This window comes from Antechinus flavipes, chromosome 2, assembly GCF_016432865.1.
Source record: "Antechinus flavipes isolate AdamAnt ecotype Samford, QLD, Australia chromosome 2, AdamAnt_v2, whole genome shotgun sequence".
Taxonomy (NCBI): Eukaryota; Metazoa; Chordata; class Mammalia; order Dasyuromorphia; family Dasyuridae; genus Antechinus; species Antechinus flavipes.
Window position 1 is genome coordinate 159,926,008 of NC_067399.1, and position 17,947 is coordinate 159,943,954.

Consider the following 17,947-nt stretch of genomic DNA (forward strand, 5'->3'; position numbering starts at 1 on the left):
CCTCAGAATCAACTTTTCACTTTCACACATACATCCTCCATAGCTAATATTAGTCATATTTTGTCAATTCTATTTCCAAACCAGTAATACCCTCTTTTCTCCATTTACATGGTGGACACTTTATTTTGGGGTCATTAGCTCTTTCCAAAGCAAATACAATACCTTGCTCACAAGTCTCTTTATTGCTCTCCCATCCAACCTATCTTCCCAGTCACCAAGGCTCACAACCTAAGTATCTTCAACTCCCTGGTCTATCTCACCTCTATATAACATTTGTGACCAAGTCTTGTAAATCCTATCTTCACAACATCTCTTGAACACTGCATTCTCTCCTCCTGCACTACCCTGGTCCAGACCTTCTCAATATCTAGTACCTGAAATGCTGTCTCCCTCCTTTAGACTATAAGCAAGGATATTTCTGCTCTTGCTCTGTATCCTTAGCACCAGCACAGTGCCTGGCACACAAAGGTGACACAATGGACAGAGAGTGGGCCTGGAGTCAGGAAGACCAGAATGCAAATCCTCTCTTTCTAACTGTGAAACTCTGGCTTGCTAGCTATGTTAACCTTGGTGCGCCTTGGTTTCATTAACTATAAAATAGGAATAATAATACCTACTTCACAGAGCTGCTATGAAGATCAAATGAAATAGTATTTTAAAAGTAGGCACTTTAATAAATGCTTATTCCTTCCCCTGGCTGATAACAGGCATTTAATACATGTTTACTGATTGATAAGACTTATCTAATCTATCTAATATATCAATTCCTACTGGAACAATCTAAAGGCCTCTTGGTCCTGTCATGCCAGGAAAAGGAATAAGTATTTATTGATGATGTCCTGAGTAACTAGGTGGGACTAACAGCCTGAAGTACTGATGAAATTATTCCCTGAGGCAAGCAGGGAAGGGCACTGATAGAGATCAGTTCAACCTTGCAGTCCCACCCTCTGTGGAGGTTGTGGACAGCCTCACTTTGCTGCATCCACTCAGAAATCCAAATTATGTCAAACCCCAGGGTTATATTTCCCCATGCCATTTTTGCAGAACTCTGCAAACCCTAACTCCCTTAGCCCAACATGGCCCACTGCCTCTCATCCTCTCATCATTTCTTTCTCCTACTTACAGAAAACTAACTCTTTCGGGATGTTAAATCCCTCTACAAATTTAGCTTGCCAGTTAATGGAATACACCTACCTCATGGTATATTCTCTTTCTCCTGGTTAATTGTTAATTGTTAATTGTTAAAACCCCTTTCCCTGGTAACCCTATTGCTCTCTCACTATATTTCACATTTACCATTTCTGGTGTCTATTACATCTCTTCATTCTGTCTTCAACCTCTTCTCCTAAATAAACCTGCTTTTTGGCAAAGAATGGTCTTTGTGAATTCTTCACATGACGAACCTCAACATTTGACAAAATGAAGATGACATGCCTTGGGGAATAAAGTATTTCTTCTCAAGGAATTTCAACTGAGGACTTGATGATATGTTGGAAAACACATTTTTATGCAGACATTTATTGGAAAAAATTTCTTCTGAGGTCTGTGATTCTTATCGCAGTCAGGCCATTCTTCCTTATATGTGCATGGGTATTAGAAAGAAAGAAATGTGATGCAAACAAATACCAAAACAAAAAATATAAATAAATTCATGCCTACATCTTTTGAAATGCCTCAAGGGAAATTGTAAGAGCTGACTTTTTACCCTTATGACAAAATTCACAGAATAGGGTTAGAAAGATCTCAGTGTTCATCTAATATAAAACATAAATAAAAGAAAGCTTTATTATAACAAGTCAAGTAGTTGTCGAACTTTGTGCCTTGAAGACCTCTAGGAAGGGGAAACCCAGAACTTCTCCAAGAAGCCACTTTGGAATAGTAATAATGAAATTGTTTTTTTTCCCCTAACATTTTCTTTTGTGAAGAACTCCTAAAGGTTAACTTCAGCATTGCACGACTTCACAACAAGCCAATCCTAGCACTAGGATAAAAACAAAAAAATGAATGTTTTCACACTAATCACTATTTTAAGTTAAAAAAACTAAACAAAACAAATTTATGCAAATTTCAACTTTTAGGATAGTTCATTAATTTAGTTTTTATTGGCAATAATCCAAAATAATACAAGGATATTTCTAAATCTGACTGGTAAAAAAACTTCAGTAAAAACTTCTAAAAGATTAAAAAAAAAATTAACCAAAAGACATAACGCCATAAAATATGAATAATGGCTTTATTTATCATAATTAAAGCAGGTTTCTGCTATGCCCCAAGGAGTTGAGAATGCTCTCTAGAATCAAGAAAAAATTTTACTTTCATTTTTTGACTTTGGTGAAACTATGAATATGCAAAAGACATGCTGTCCTCTTTTCATTATTTCAAGAAAAACCATTCAAAAAAAAATTCACATACTCAGCAAAGGTTCTTTTGTATTCTTTTTTTAAATATACAGAAAACAGAATAACTCAAGCTAAAAATATAAGAAAACAAATTAGACCCAGTTTAAAAGCAAGAAGAAAAGGAAGTTGAAGAACTGTGAGTGAATTCAGAGTTAATTTTTCCAACTCTATAAGAAACTAAAAATATTATTATTCCCTTTCCTTTCATTTCATTACTATAATTTGTAGTCTGAGAGAACTGCTTAAGGCTCAGAAAAGTTGTATCTTTCTCATTGTCACATAAGAAGGAAGTATTAGAGATGAAAACTGAAGGTCTTTTCTTCTAGCTTCCAAGACCAGAACTGCATACACTACACTATACTGTTTCTCATTTAATCCATTTTTTTTTTTAAAGACACCTAGATGCAGAGGGAAGGTAAAGGGAGGTAAGGGTAGAAAGATTCACATTTGGAACAAGTATAATAATGTTGTATCCTTATATTTGTTTAGTATTTACAATCTTTTAAAGTACTTTCAAATATAGCATGATTTTCTAAAAGTTGAAACAAACAAAAAAGAGAATGAAATGAGTATCCTTTAATAATAATAATTACCTTAGACATTTCACAAGATCAAGGGCAAAAACTGGCAAAAAGCACTACTCTTCTTTGCTGTCTTTGAATTAAAGGGTTTGATAACCAAATGTTAACTATAGAAAAAAGAAACACCATTTGAAGAAATCTTAATTTGAAATAACCAAACATATATGAAAGGAAATAGTAATTCAGCAAATATATTTTGAGCACTTACCCTATCCAGCACAGTCACCAATATAAGTTTCTTGAGTAGGAGAGAGACCACTTGAAACATAAGTTCTAATTCAAACTCTTTCACCAATTCTGACTAGCCAGCAGCCACTTCTCTATGCATTTCTGTCTTTACAAAAAGAATTCTCCAAAAGAATTCAGGTCCCTCAGCACACAATAAGTTTAAACAATATTTTCCTCCCAAGATCATAAAGAATTTTAAGAAAATTAAGTCAACTATTCAAAAGAAAAGGGGAAGAAAGGGAATTTCTCTTTTGTCTTCTCCACCTGCTTATATAGCTCAAAATCTATTAAGGTCTTTAAAATAGTTATCATTTTCTAAGAGAAATGTAGAATTTGTCTTTGGTTTCTAAACCTTCTCCTTTATCATGGAAGACATAATTGTCAGCAAATCCAGGACCGATATTTCTTGTGAAATCATGAATTAGGGAAGACCCTCATAATGCCACATTCCCACTTTCCCGGACATACAATCTGTTCCAGGAACACTACGAGGAACTGGTCTAAATTGAAAACACAAAAAGAATAGAGGATATGATGTTACTCAACTGCCCCCTAGTGTCCCGGGAGCTCCATGACACTTTGCCAGGGAACAAAAATTTATCACATGTGAGATTAGAACCACCATATTCCAGAAGCATTCCCTGATTCAACTGCTTTATAAGAGATAGCATGTAAAAAAGTGATTAAAATTCTTAGTAAGAAAAATAATATATAAAATAAGGAATTATCACACGTAATGATTAGGAGAGGCCTATATAGTGAAAGCAGTAATGGATAGTTAAGAACTAAACAAGCCTTCTTCATTCTCCAGCATGTTAGTCTGTAGAAGCTTTACCTGCTTGGGATCTGCAGTGGCAGCCAGTGGGGACTCTAGTTCTATAGTTACAGGCCCATCATTCTGGATATGTACTTGCATGTAGGCTCCAAACTTGCCATCTGAAACATTAATAGGACATATTAGAAAAAATGAAGATACTAAAATAACTATCAAAGAATCTCATTTTAAAAGCACAAAAATAACTTCACTTCTGGCCACTAAACTTAAGAACAACATCAATGAATTACACAGTATCCAGAATGTGGCTCTTTCCAACAATGAGATCATTCAGATTAGCTCCAATAATCTTGTGATGAAGAGAACCATCTGCACCTATAGAGAAACTGTGGGAACTGAGTGTGGATCACAGCATCCATAGCACTTTAACTCTTTTTGTTGTTGTTTGTTTGCATTTTGTTTTCTTTCACAATTTTTTTCCTTCTTGATCAGATTTTTCTTGTGCAGCAAGAAAACTGTATAAGTATGTATACATATTTTGGATTTAACATATATTTTAATACATTTAACATGTTTTAGATTATCTGCCATCTGGGGGAAGGAGGGGAAAATGTGGAATAAAAAGTTTTGCAGAGATCAATGTTGAAAAATTATTCATGCATTTATTTTGTAAATAAAAAGTTTTAATAAAAAAAAGATTTTTCTTAAAAAGTACTACTTTTTTAAAAAGGCTACTAAAATGGTGACAGTCTATATGATATATGAGGCTCTGCAGAAGGATCTGGGCATATTAAGGCTTTAAAAGAAAAGACTCAAAGAAAACATGAGAGCTGCCTTCAAGAATTTCAAGGTCTGTTGAAGGGAGGGATGACACAAGCTTGTTCTTTTTGGCCCTAGAGGGCAGAAGAAGGAATTATAGGTAAAAGTGGCAGAGATGCTAATTCAGTTATGACATCAGACAAAATGTCCTAACAATAAGCTTCAAGAAGCAGCTGGGGGGGGAGGGGTCCCCTCCTTAGGAGTCTTCAAGCAGAAACCGTATAACAGATATGCTATAGGAATTTCATGAATGAAGTAGGCTAACTTCTCCAACTCTCAGATTCTGTGTTACCCTGGCTGGGAAGGTATCAGTATCCTGAGTGACCTCAAACACTTTCAAACAGAAGGTGATACTTTTTTAAATGTTTGAAAGCAAAAAGGATTCTAAAAGATAGAGGGAAGAAAGAAATGCTTTCAGGGGCAGCTATGGCACAGTAGACAGAGTACCAACCCTGAAGTCAGGGGGACCTGAGTTCAAATCTGGCCTCAGACACTTAACACTTCCTGGCTATGTGACTTAACCCCAATCGCCTCACCAAAAAAAAAAAAAAAAAAAAAGGGAGAAATGCTTCCAGATTGTGAGACAGCCAGGATAAAAGTATCAAGATAAGAAATGGAGTGTTGTAGGTAAGGAACAGCAATATTAAGATGGAGAGTCTGCCTGGACTTCAGTTTCCATTAGGAATGACTGATCATCAGATAAATTCCAATATCTCAATGCCTGAAACAACAATGGCTCTCTCAGGGCAATAGATTACCTAGATCATGGACTAATAATTCTAATTAATAGTTCTAATAACAGTTGTTATTACCCGTTAGCTTCATTCTCTCCAATTCACCCTTTCCTCCTAAGCAGCAGAAACAAAGTATGAAAAGTAGCTCTTCATAGACCCCTGTCAGAACTATTAGTTAAGTCAAATGTTAACAAAATATTGAAAAGATCACTAGCTTAGAAGTTAAAGGATATAGGTTCAAGTTCAAGTCCACTGCTGACATTTAATAACTGTATAACTAAGGGGTTTTTTCACATGTAAAGTTAGTGGGTTAGACTAAATGGTCTCTGAGGTTCCTTCCAGATCACTCACTTTTTCTATAATCCTAAATTCTTAAAAACATCTATACCTTTGACATTTCTTATCAAAAATTAAGTTTCAGCCATTAATATACAGAATAAAGTGTTCACATTTGAATAGTTTTATACTAGTAGTATTTTTAATAATGGACTTTATAACTTTTTAGTTTTAAATGGTCATTCAAATTAAATACTTCATTTTTATCCATGTACCAGCCATGTCCCACTGGCTGGAAAGGCATCAGTTGAAAAGGAAACTGTGTATTTAATTGACAACTAAAATTAGAGCTATAATTAGTAACAAATTTCAAATACTGTTCTTTTCTGAAGAACAAAATACAGGCTCAAAGGCAAAGGTATTATTTCCAACTTTATTTCTAGTATTCAAAATCACATGGCATTTGTTTTCTTTTCCTGCTTTTTCTCCAGTTAAGAACAGAAACTAAGAGTACTTATTTACATATTATGTTTTAAAATATCTCAGATCTTGAAGTGATACTTCCAAAACAATCAAATCATAGAATATATTATGAAAATTTTATGTGTGAAAGATAGCCAGAAACTAAAGATAGTCTAAAAATTAATGACTGTCTTCATGCAATTAGTAAAAAAAAAAAAAAAAAAAAAGTCTGAGTATAGCCATAAGGATGTTTGTTTATGCATTATATGCTGTGAAACTTAATATATTCTAAAACTTAAACAGACATAGAAGTAGGAAAGTATATTATAAATATGAAATAAAAATTTGATCCTAAAGTCAAGATCCTAAAATAGTAGTAAAGCTACTAGAATCTAATAGTCAGACTTGAGTTTTAGGAAAATTATTTTGACAGCTATATGGAGATTAAATTGGAAAAAAGGACAGTGTGACAAGGAAAACAATTATTAGTTTTTAATTCTCATTATGTCATGCCACAGTTCCCTTTTAATGTCCAGACCCAGTTTCTCTAATTGTCCATTTTAGTTATTCTGCTTCAGGTTATAACCTTTCCCTCTTAATGTTTGATGAGATAAAGGTCTACCTCAGTTGCTCTGCCCTAAAACTCCCGGCTATAATCATTCCCTCTTAAAGTTTGATGAGATATAATTAATAAATTGTTGAAAAAAAAAAAAAGTTTGATGAGATAAAGGTTTTATATTCTTAGGCTATAATCATTCCTTCTTAATGTTTGACAGGATAAAGATCTATCCATTTTAGATATCATTAGAATATCAATAACCTCTCCAGTACCTCCCTCCATTATGCTATCCTAGGTGCCTCCCCCCCCAATTAGGTTATCCCCATCCAGGTACCTCCCCCAATATGTCATTATTCTTGTTATCCTATAAAAATCTTGCTAATACTCAGTGCTGGATTCTGTGAGAGGATTGTCTCATTCAGCCCTGGGACTAAACATGCATCCATTTGGACCCAGTAAATCTCTCCATTTAATAAACTATTAAATTGTTCTCTAATCTCTGTCTTGCTCAGTTTCTCCAGCATTACAAAACTGACAGTCAGAATTCTAACCAGTTACATTTCCCTAGTAAATACAGAAACAAATTCACAACATGGAATTATTTGAATGAAACATAATAAAATTCTGTCCTTGAAAGACCAACAAATGGATATATTCTAATCTATGCAAAGAAAATCCATTTATGGTTTCATTACTATGTTAACAAAGATTATGTTTGCAATTCCAGTGTATCAAAAGAGCCAAGAATGTATCTCAAAACATGAAAATTGGGGCATTAAGGTGGTGCAGTGGATAGAGAACCAGCCCTGAAGTCAGGAGGACCCGAGTTCAAATGTGACCTCAGATACTTAACACTTCCTAGCTGTGTGACCTTGGGTAAGGCACTTGACCTCAACAGCCTAAGCAAAATAAATAAATAAATAAAAACATGAGAATTAAAATTTCAGGACTGCCACTTTAATCTTTAGCAGTAGATTTAGTATAAGTAATAGAGTCTATCATTTGAAATGATGACAGTGAAGAGCCCTTGGGAAAATTGAGATTCTACATGGTACCATTTGTAACTATAAATCTAGATTTTCTTCGGTTGAGTTTGTCCTATTTAAAATCATAATGTAGTCTCATTTAAAGTGAGATATGTTTTTCCTATTAAGACAAATATGATATTTGACCTTCTACAAGTAAAACAAATATTGATGGAAAACATACTTAAAACTTTTAAGTTAAAATGCTTGTAGATAATAAGAATAAGAATTGTAAGTGTAATCTATCAAAATTAAGTCACACTAAGATTTGAGGGATAGCTGACATAGACCTTCAACTTTGAAAAAATTTATTTATATTAGATTGTGATAAATTAATCAAGAAAATCATTATTCACAACATGGCTGATCTATGCCCTGACTGGTAATGCTTTTGGTCACTTTTCTAATTTTAAATTCAAACAGATTATAATTATTATGCTGATATCTATGCAATCTCTATGCTAACCTCTAAATGTAAATAGTATAGAATGCTTAAAATAAAAGATAAGTGAGTTTTTTTCTACAAAATAATTAAGAAATGCATCCAACTGGACAAATGTTATTTGAATGGCAATAAATTTTGTTTCCAGTCTGTTTTAAAACCATGATAGTTTTATGCTAAGACAGTCATAATTGTTACTTTATGATTTTGGAAAACAATTTGCATAAGAAATGCTATTAATATGAGATGTGAAAAGATCAGCAGGATTTGCAAGATTGTGATTTAGATCTATATATTATATGACCTAAGACCAAAACAGGAACTGTGATGAGATAATTTCTGGCTTACTTTTCTTATTCATGCTAAGATCTGTGTAAAGTTTACTGACTACAGGTTCAGTGTTAATGAGTTAGTATCCTATTTTATTTATTTTTTTTCCCCCTAGTTTGCTATTTTAACTGATTCTCCTGTTCTCTGATTTGTAAATCATCCTCCTTATTTGCTTTTTTTTTTTTTCCTTTTTTAAAATTTTCCTCTGTTATATGAAAAACAACATGGGGGGGGATATTCAATTTTTACATATTTCCATATGAATCATGTTGGAAGGGTAATCAAAACAAAAGGAAAAACCACAAGAGGAAAACAATAACAACAACAACAAAAAATGAACATAGCATGTATTGATTTATATTTAGTCTCCAAATGCATATGGCATTTTCCATCCAAAATTTATCGGAACTGGCTTGGATTACTGAAATGCTGATAAGAACCAAGTCTATCATAGTCAACCACGGCATAATCCTGCTGTTGCTGTGTACATTTTCCTGATTCTGACTGCTTCATTTAGCATCAGTTCATATAGATGTTTCCAGGCCTTTCTAAAACCAACCTGTTTTAGAACAATAATATTCCATTATTTTCATATTCAACCATTCTCCAATTGATGGGCATGTACTCATTTCTCAATTCTGTGCCAACACAAAAAGAACTGCTACAAATATTTTTGCACATATAGGTCCTTTTCCCTCTTATTTGCTCTTCTAAAGTCCATTGTACCTATACTGCTTTTATAACCAAGACCTCCATAAGGTTGTAGAAACAAGGTGTTCAGATCACCAATTTATTGTTCACTGATACCTGTGCTCTGGGTATAATAAGCTTCAATTTTTCCCTATTTCTGAATTGTTTATTTTATGACTGGCAGCAATTCCAATCAATGGGTCCTTGAACAATTTTTGTCACAGAAATGATTCAAATGTACAGGAACAAAAATCATCCCCCAATCGATATTGTGCAAAAAATTTGAGCAAGCTATTTCCATAGGAAAAAAAAAAATCAAGCTGAAAAAGGAAAAGAAAAATTCTAAAATATTTATAGCAGCTCTCCCTTGTGGTGGCAAAAATTGGAAATTGAGGGGATGACCATCAAGTCAGGAATATTACTGTGCTATAAAAAAAACGATGAACTTATTAAGAAAAAGATGGACAGACTTGCATGAAATAGTGAAATATGCAGAAATAAGAAAACATTGTACACAGGAACAGTAGTATTGTTTGAAGAACAACTGTGAACAACAAAGTTATTTTGAATACTGTAAATAATCAACTAAACAGACTTATAAAGATGATGCTATCTACCTCCAGAAAAAGAAATGATAAATAGAAGTGTACATGATATGGTTTTACATATGTGTGTGTGTGTGTGAGAGAGAGAGAGAGAGAGAGAGAGAGAGAGAGAGAGAAAGAGAGAGAAACAGAAACAGAGAAAAAGACAGAAAGAAAGAGAAAGATGGTGGCTTTCTATATTGTGGAGTGGGAAGAGGAGAAAACAATTTGGAACTTAAAATGTAAAAAAAAAAAGTAAAAGAAAATTTTAAAAAGAAAAAGAAAAACAAACTAAACAAACATGAAAAAATACTCCAAGTCAATAAGGAAAAAAAAACCTCACATTGCAAAAATATCACATTTGCAAACTGACCCTCAAAAATTATAATTACAGAGATTACACAAAAACAACCACATTATTGTACTTGAGCTGAAGCTGTGAATTGGTCCAATCATTCTAGAAAACAGTTTGGAACCAGTCCCTAAAAGTTACTGAAGTATTACAACTCAAGCATACTATTACCAGCACTACATAAACAAAAAGAAAGAAAAAAAGGATCCAAATATACCCCCAAAAAATGTAATTAGATGTTTTTGTGGTGGTAAAGAACTGGAAAATAAGAAGATTTCCATCTCACATGGAATGACTAAGTATATGGATGTAACAGAATATTATTGAGTTATATAAGAAATAACAAAAAGGAGAAACAAGGAAAGTCCTTACATGAACTGATGCACAGAAAAGTGAGCAAAACCAAAATAAATTATACAGTAACACATTACCAAAAAAAAAAAAAAAATTTTTTTTGAAAGGCTTATGAATTCTAATCAATGTAATGACCAGTAATGAGTAAAAAGGACCAATGATGAAGCCTTCTTTCTACTCTTGACAGAGAGACAAGACACAAAATAAGAAAAATATTTTTTCAAAACAGCCAAATGTGGCAATTTGAATTGTTTGAGCACATATAACCTAAGCAGCTAGATGGTGAACAATGGATCTGGAGTCATAAAGATCAGAGTTTCCAAATAGAGCCTGAAAGACTAGATGACTATGCACAAGTCATTTAATTTCTGTCTGCCTCAATTTCCTCATTTGTAAAATGGATGTAGTAATAACACCTACCTCCAAAGGTTTCTATTAGAATCAAGTGATATAACATTTGTGTTTTAGAAACCTTAAGGCAGTATACAGATGCTTTTTTTTTTTTTTTTTTTTGGGGGGGGGGGAACAAGAGTTTTTTCCTCCAAGTGGAAGGTTAATAGTATAAAAGGAGTAAGACAGCCAAAACAAACATCGAGCCATTTTTTAATGTAAAGAAGAAAATGGAAGGAAGGCCAAAAAGAAAGACAAGCAGAATAGCTTTGAAAACTATTAAGTGAACATATATTCACTGAAAAGGAAAAGAAAGTTGTATATAACAGATCTAGTTTCTTGCAAAATACTTTTTTTGTTCTACTAAATATATGTAAATGTCTATTTTATGTGTTTTTTCTTAAGTTCACAATTTTTTTAAATAGAAATAAATTAAAATGAATGGAAAGTTTGGTTCAGAAATTGTTTTAGACCAAAAAAAGCCTTATTCCTTATCTATAAGGATATCTATTGGATTAGATACCCTCAAAGTTCTCTTTCAGCTAGAAATCAATTATAGTAAGATTTAATATTTTTAAATAAAGGTTCATTCATAAAAAGAGGAGAGTTGAAAGGAAAATCAAATTTATTCAATGCTAGTTTAAAACAGAGATTCTTAAAAAATGCTAAGGATCTTGAAACATGATGAAATTAGATCTTCTTAACACTACAGTGTGATCCAAGACAATTCCTATAGATCTTGGATGGAAGATGCCACCCACATTCAGAGAAAAAACTATAAAGCCTGAATGTGACTAAATGTAGATCAAAGCATATTATTTTCAACTTTTTGTGATAACTGGTTGTTGTTATTTGTTTGCTGTTGTTGTTTTCTTGTGGTTTTCCCCATTTGTTCTGATTTTTCTTTCCCAAAATAACTCTCATGGATATACGTCAAAAACTGACCTCTTTCAGTCTGTTTGTTGTCTTAGTGAGGGATGAGGTAAGAGAAACTGGGGAGGAAAGGAGGGCAGGGGCGGGAACTGGAACTCAAAATGAATGTAAGACAATTTTCAGACAAAGAAATTAAAGCCATTTCTAGTCATATGAAAAAAATGCTCTAAATCATGATATAGATCAGAGAAATGCATATTAAGACACCTGAGGTACCACTATACACCTGTCAGATTGGCAAAGATGACAGTAAAAGATAATGATGAATGTTGGATGGGATGCGGGAAAACTGGGACACTGATACATTGTTGGTGGAATTGTGAAATGATCCAGGCATTCTGAAAAACAATCTGGAACTATGCTCAAAAAGTTATCAAACTGCATACCATCTTTGATTCAGCAGTTTTTCTACTGGGCTTATATCCCAAAGAGATCTTAAAGGAGGGAAAGGAACCTATATGTGCCAAAATGTTTATGGCAGCCCTGTTTGTAGTGGCTAGAAACTGGAAACTGAATGGATACCCATCAGTTGGGGAATGGCTGGATAAATTATAGTATATGAATGTTATGGAATATTATTGTTCTGTAAGAAATGACCAGCAGGATGAATACAGAGAGACCTGGAGAGACTGACATGAACTGATGCTAAGTGGAATGAGCAGAACCAGGAGATCATTATACATAGCAACAAGAAGATTATGTAATGACCAGCTGTGATGGACTCTTTCAATAATGAGGTAATTCAAGGCAATTCCAATAGACTTGTGATGGAAAGAGCCATCCTCATCCACAGAGAAAACTAGATATTGAATATGAATCAAAGTATAGTATTTTCACCTTTTTTTTTTTTTTTTTTTTTGGTGGTGGTTATCTGTCTGCTTGGTTTTATTTTCTTTTGTGGTTTTTTTTCCCTTTTTATATGATTTTTCTTGCACAGTATGACAAATGTGGAAATATATTTAGAAGAATTGTGCATTTTTACCCTCTATTGAGAAGAAGTGGGGAAAAGGGAGGGAGAAAATGTGAAATACAAGGTTTTGCAAAGATGAGTGTTGAAAACTATCTCTGCATGTATTCAGAAAAATAAAAAACTATTTTTTAAATGAATGTTAAAAACCATCTTTATTTGGTACTAGAGAAATAATATTCCATTAAAATTGTAACAATACCTTTAAAAGGTTCTGATAAAGGCCTCATTTCCAAAATATATAGAGAACTGACTCAAATTTATAAGAAATCAAGCCATTCTTCAATTGATAAATGGTCAAAGGATATGAACAGACAATTTTCAGAGGATGAAATTGAAACTATTACCACTCATATGAAAGAGTGTTCCAAATCATTAATCAGAGAAATGCAAATTAAGACAACTCTGAGATACCACTACACACCTGTCAGATTGGCTAAGAAGACAGGAAAAAAATAATGATGAATGTTGGAGGGGATGCAGGAAAACTGGGACACTGATGCATTGTTGGTGGAGTTGTGAACGAATCCAACCATTCTGGAGAGCAATCTGGAATTATGCCCAAAAAGTTATCAAATTGTGCATACCTTTTGATCCAGCAGTGTTTCTATTGGGCTTATCTCCCAAAGAAATATTAAAGAAGGGAAAGGGACCTGTATGTGCCAAAATGTTTGTAGCAGCCCTGTTTGTAGTGGCTAGAAACTGGAAAATGAATGGATGCCCATCAATTGGAGAATGATTGAGTAAATTGTGGTATATGAACATTATGGAATATTATTGTTCTGTAAGAAATGACCAGCAGGATGAATACAGAGAGGACTGGCGAGACTTACATGAACTCATGCTAAGTGAAATGAGCAGAACCAGGAGATCATTATACACTTCGACAACGATATTGTATGAGGACATATTTTGATGGAAGTGGATTTCTTTGACAAAGAGACCTAACTGAGCTTCAATTGGTAAATGACGGACAGAAGCAGCTACACCCAAAGAAAGAACACTGGAAAACGAATGTGAACTATCTGCATTTTTGTTTTTCTTCCCAGGTTATTTATACCTTCTGAATCCAATTCTCCCTGTGCAACAAGAGAACTGTTCGGTTCTGCAAACATATATTGTATCTAGGATATACTGCAACATATCCAACACATATAGGACTGCTTGCCATCTAGGGGAGGGGGTGGAGGGAGGGAGGGGAAAAATCGGAACAGAAACGAGTGCAAGGGATAATGTTGTAAAAAAAATCACCCTGGCATGGATTCTGTCAATATAAAGTAATTATTAAATAAAAATAAATATTAAAAAAAAAAAAAACCTTTAAAAGAATTTTGAAATAAAACTGTTTTGCTCATCTATTTTCTACTACCTTTTTTTTTTTTTCTGAAGCAATTGGGATTAATGACTTGCCCAGGGTCACACAGCTAGGACGTATGAAGTGTCTGACCCACATTTGAACTCAGGTCTTCCTGACTTCAAGGCTGGTGCTCTATCCACTGCACTACCTAGCTGTCCCTTTCAACTATCTTTTCAAGTCAAAGTTATCTCTTTACTACTCAGAGAGAAATTAAATCCTTAGAATTAATTAACAGAAAAATATTTTCTTCATTTTAGTTGCTTAATATTACTTTGCTTCATATCCAGTTAACAAACATTTATTAAAACTTGCTCCGTGATACAGAAGAAAAAAAGGAATCAGATCCACCCTGAAGAAGCTTGCTAAATACACGTTTTTATAAACTTCAAAGAAATGAAACCTAGCACAATGATTAACTCATTCCTGGAATCATGTGCAATCATTTTTTTTATTATTATAATAATTTTTTATTGACAGAAACCATGCCAGGGTAATTTTTTACAACATTATCCCTTGCACTCACTTCTGTTCCGATTTTTCCCCTCCCTCCCTCTATCCCCTCCCCTAGATGGCAAGCAGTCCTTTACATGTTAAATGTGTCACAGTATATCCTAGATACAATATATGTGTGCAGAACCGAACAGTTTTCTTGTTGCACAGGGAGAATTGGATTCAGAAGGTAGAAATAATCTGGGAAGAAAAACAAAAATGCAAACAGTTTACATTCATTTCCCAGTGTTCTTTGGGTATAGCTGCTTCTGTCCATCATTGATCAATTGGAACTGAGTTAGATCTTCTCTTTGTCGAAGAGATCCACTTCCATCAGAATACATCCTCATACAGTATCGTTGTTGAGGTATATAATGATCTCCTGGTTCTGCTCATTCCACTTAGCATCAGTTCATATAAGTCTCTCCAAGCCTCTCTGTATTCATCCTGCTGGTCATTTTTTACAGAACAATAATATTCCATAACATTCATATACCACAATTTACTCAACCATTCTCCAATTGATGGGCATCCATTCATTTTCCAGTTTCTAGCCACTACAAACAGGGCTGCCACAAACATTTTGGTACATACAGGTCCCTTTCCCTTCTTTAGTATCTTTTTAAGGGATATGCCCAGTAGTAGCACTGCTGGATCAAAGGGTATGCACAGTTTAATAACTTTTTGGGCATAATTCCAGATGCAATCATCTTTTTTTATTGTATTATGTTAGGGAAATAATTTGTTTTGTTCTGTGAACTGAAACTAAATTTTTTTAAATTACATTCCCAATAACTGGTTAAATTCTTAACTCCCTCTTAAATAGAAGTTACATGGGAGGATAAAAGGGAGAGGAGAGAAATCCATATAGTTTAAAAATATATTTTCATGAACATTTCTTGACAAAACATGTTGCTTTTTATCTAAATGATCTGATAAATGAAAGTATCCCATTTCTCTAAGTTCTAATTAACTACACAATAATATCCTTGTTTTCAACAGAACTGTTTAAAGCTTCTAGTGTTATTTTTTTTTTAATTTATATTTTAAAAGGGAACAGTGAGAAGTACTGTGTGTCAAAGCTAGGACTTAAACTTCAGAGGTTATGGGGTGCAGAAGCCCAAAGGAAAAAACTAACAAATGGGATAAATCAAGAAAGGACTCATGTAGGAAAAGGTATTTAAATTGAGCTTTGAAGGAACTAAGGGAGTCTAAAAGCAGAAAGAAAACATTCTAGTCAAAGAATGTCAAAGGAATACAGATAGGAGCTAGAATATATGTATAAGGAAAGTAAATAAGCCAATCTGACTCAGAACATAGAGTATATGAATAATGTATAAGCCTGGAAAGATAACACAGAACCTATCCAGAAAGGATGAATCTTAGTTAGAAAAGCTTTAAAACAGAAACAAAACAAAATCATGAAGTTTACTAAGGAGAGCAATAACATGATCAGGCTTGTGCTTTAAAAATATCCATTTAACAGTTTTGTGGAGGACAGATAAAAGAGAGAAAAAAAGCTTATCACAGGAGGATCGTATTGCATTAATTGTGTAGTCAAAAGATAATGAAGGTCTGAATAAAAATAGTGGTCCTATGAATGGAAAGAAAGGGGAAAATGCCAGAGATGTTGCAGACACAGAATTTGAAAATTCATATGTTATTGGGAGGGAAAAAGGAAGGAGAGAAGAATAAAAAGCAGAGGATGACTGAGATTACAAACCTGAATGATTACAAGAATTCTGGTGTCCAAGATAAGGTCAAAATGGGTTCATGACCTAGGCATAAAGAATGAGATTATAAATAAATTGGAAGAGCATAGGATAGTTTACCTCGCAGACCTGTGGAAGAGGGAGGAATTTATGACCAAAGAAGAACTAGAAATCACTATTGACCACAACATAGAAAATTTTGATTATATCAAATTGAAAAGTTTTTATACAAACAAAACAAATGCAAACAAGATTAGAAGGGAAACAATAAACTGGGAAAACATTTTTACAATCAAAGGTTCTGATAAAGGCCTCATTTCCAAAATATATAGAGAATTGACTCTATCTATAAGAAATCAAACCATTCTCCAATTGATAAATGGTCAAAGGATATGAACAGACAATTCTCAGACGAAGAAATTGAAACTATAGACATATGAAAATATGATCCAAATCATTATTAATCAGAGAAATGCAAATTAAGACAACTCTGAGATACCACTACACACCTGTCAGATTGGCTAGAATGACAGGGAAAGATAATGGGGAATGTTGGAGGGGATGTGGGAAAACAGGGACACTGATACATTGTTGGTGGAATTGTGAACACATCCAGCCATTCTGGAGATCAATTTGGAACTATGCTCAAAAAGTTATCAAACTGTGCATACCCTTTGATCCAGCAGTGTTTCTACTGGGATTATACCCCAAAGAGATACTAAAGAAAGGGACCTGTATGTGCCAAAATGTTTGTGGCAGCCCTGTTTGTAGTGGCTAGAAGCTGGAAAATGAAAGAATGTCCATCAATTGGAGAATGGTTGAGTAAATTGTGGTATATGAATGTTATGGAATATTATTGTTCTGTAAGAAATGACCAGCAGGATGAATACAGAGAGGACTGGCGAGACTTACATGAACTGATGCTGAGTGAAATGAGCAGAACCAGGAGATCATTATATACCTCAACAACGATACTGTTTGAGGATGTATTCTTTTTTTTTTTTTTTAAATCGGTACAAGTCTTTATTTCTTTCTCCTGGGCAGGACTACCCACAATCAGGCAGAGGTTTTCCCATTTTGCTCCTTCAGGAGCCTCCCAAAATGTTTCATTTACATGCGTTAAAAATAGCTGTCCTAGTCACAACGATGAAATGTTAAGAAGCAAAATCTTGTGAAACTAGTTGCTCCTAGTTACATGGCCCAAGGTCATGGAAATACAAAGGATGTTTTTAATGGTACACAGTATATACAGGTTAGTATAATACAGGGACACAGTGAGTCACTGATAGTCCAGTAGCTCCAAAGGAAGAGCCCTGGGTTGCAGTGGCCTGGCTTGCCAATGCTGGTTTTTCCTGCCGTAAGCTAGCCAATACTTCACACCTTCAGCATCATTCTTCCAACAAAGGAGGTCTTCCAAAACCACAAGAAGTCTCCAAATCACCAGCCGAGGCAGAATTTTATTTCTGTTGCTGAAGGGACTTGAGTGTGT

General features: G+C 34.0%; 1 protein-coding gene across 1 annotated transcript in view; it reads right to left on the reverse strand.

The window, feature by feature from the left end:
- The window catches only part of DTD1 (D-aminoacyl-tRNA deacylase 1), a 157,688-nt gene that overhangs the window by 99,498 nt on the left and 40,243 nt on the right, over positions 1-17,947 (reverse strand). Inside the window, exon 4 of the mRNA XM_051975869.1 lies at positions 4,044-4,144. Within this exon, the coding sequence (XP_051831829.1) occupies positions 4,044-4,144 (101 nt within the window). The remainder of the gene's footprint in view (positions 1-4,043; positions 4,145-17,947) is intronic.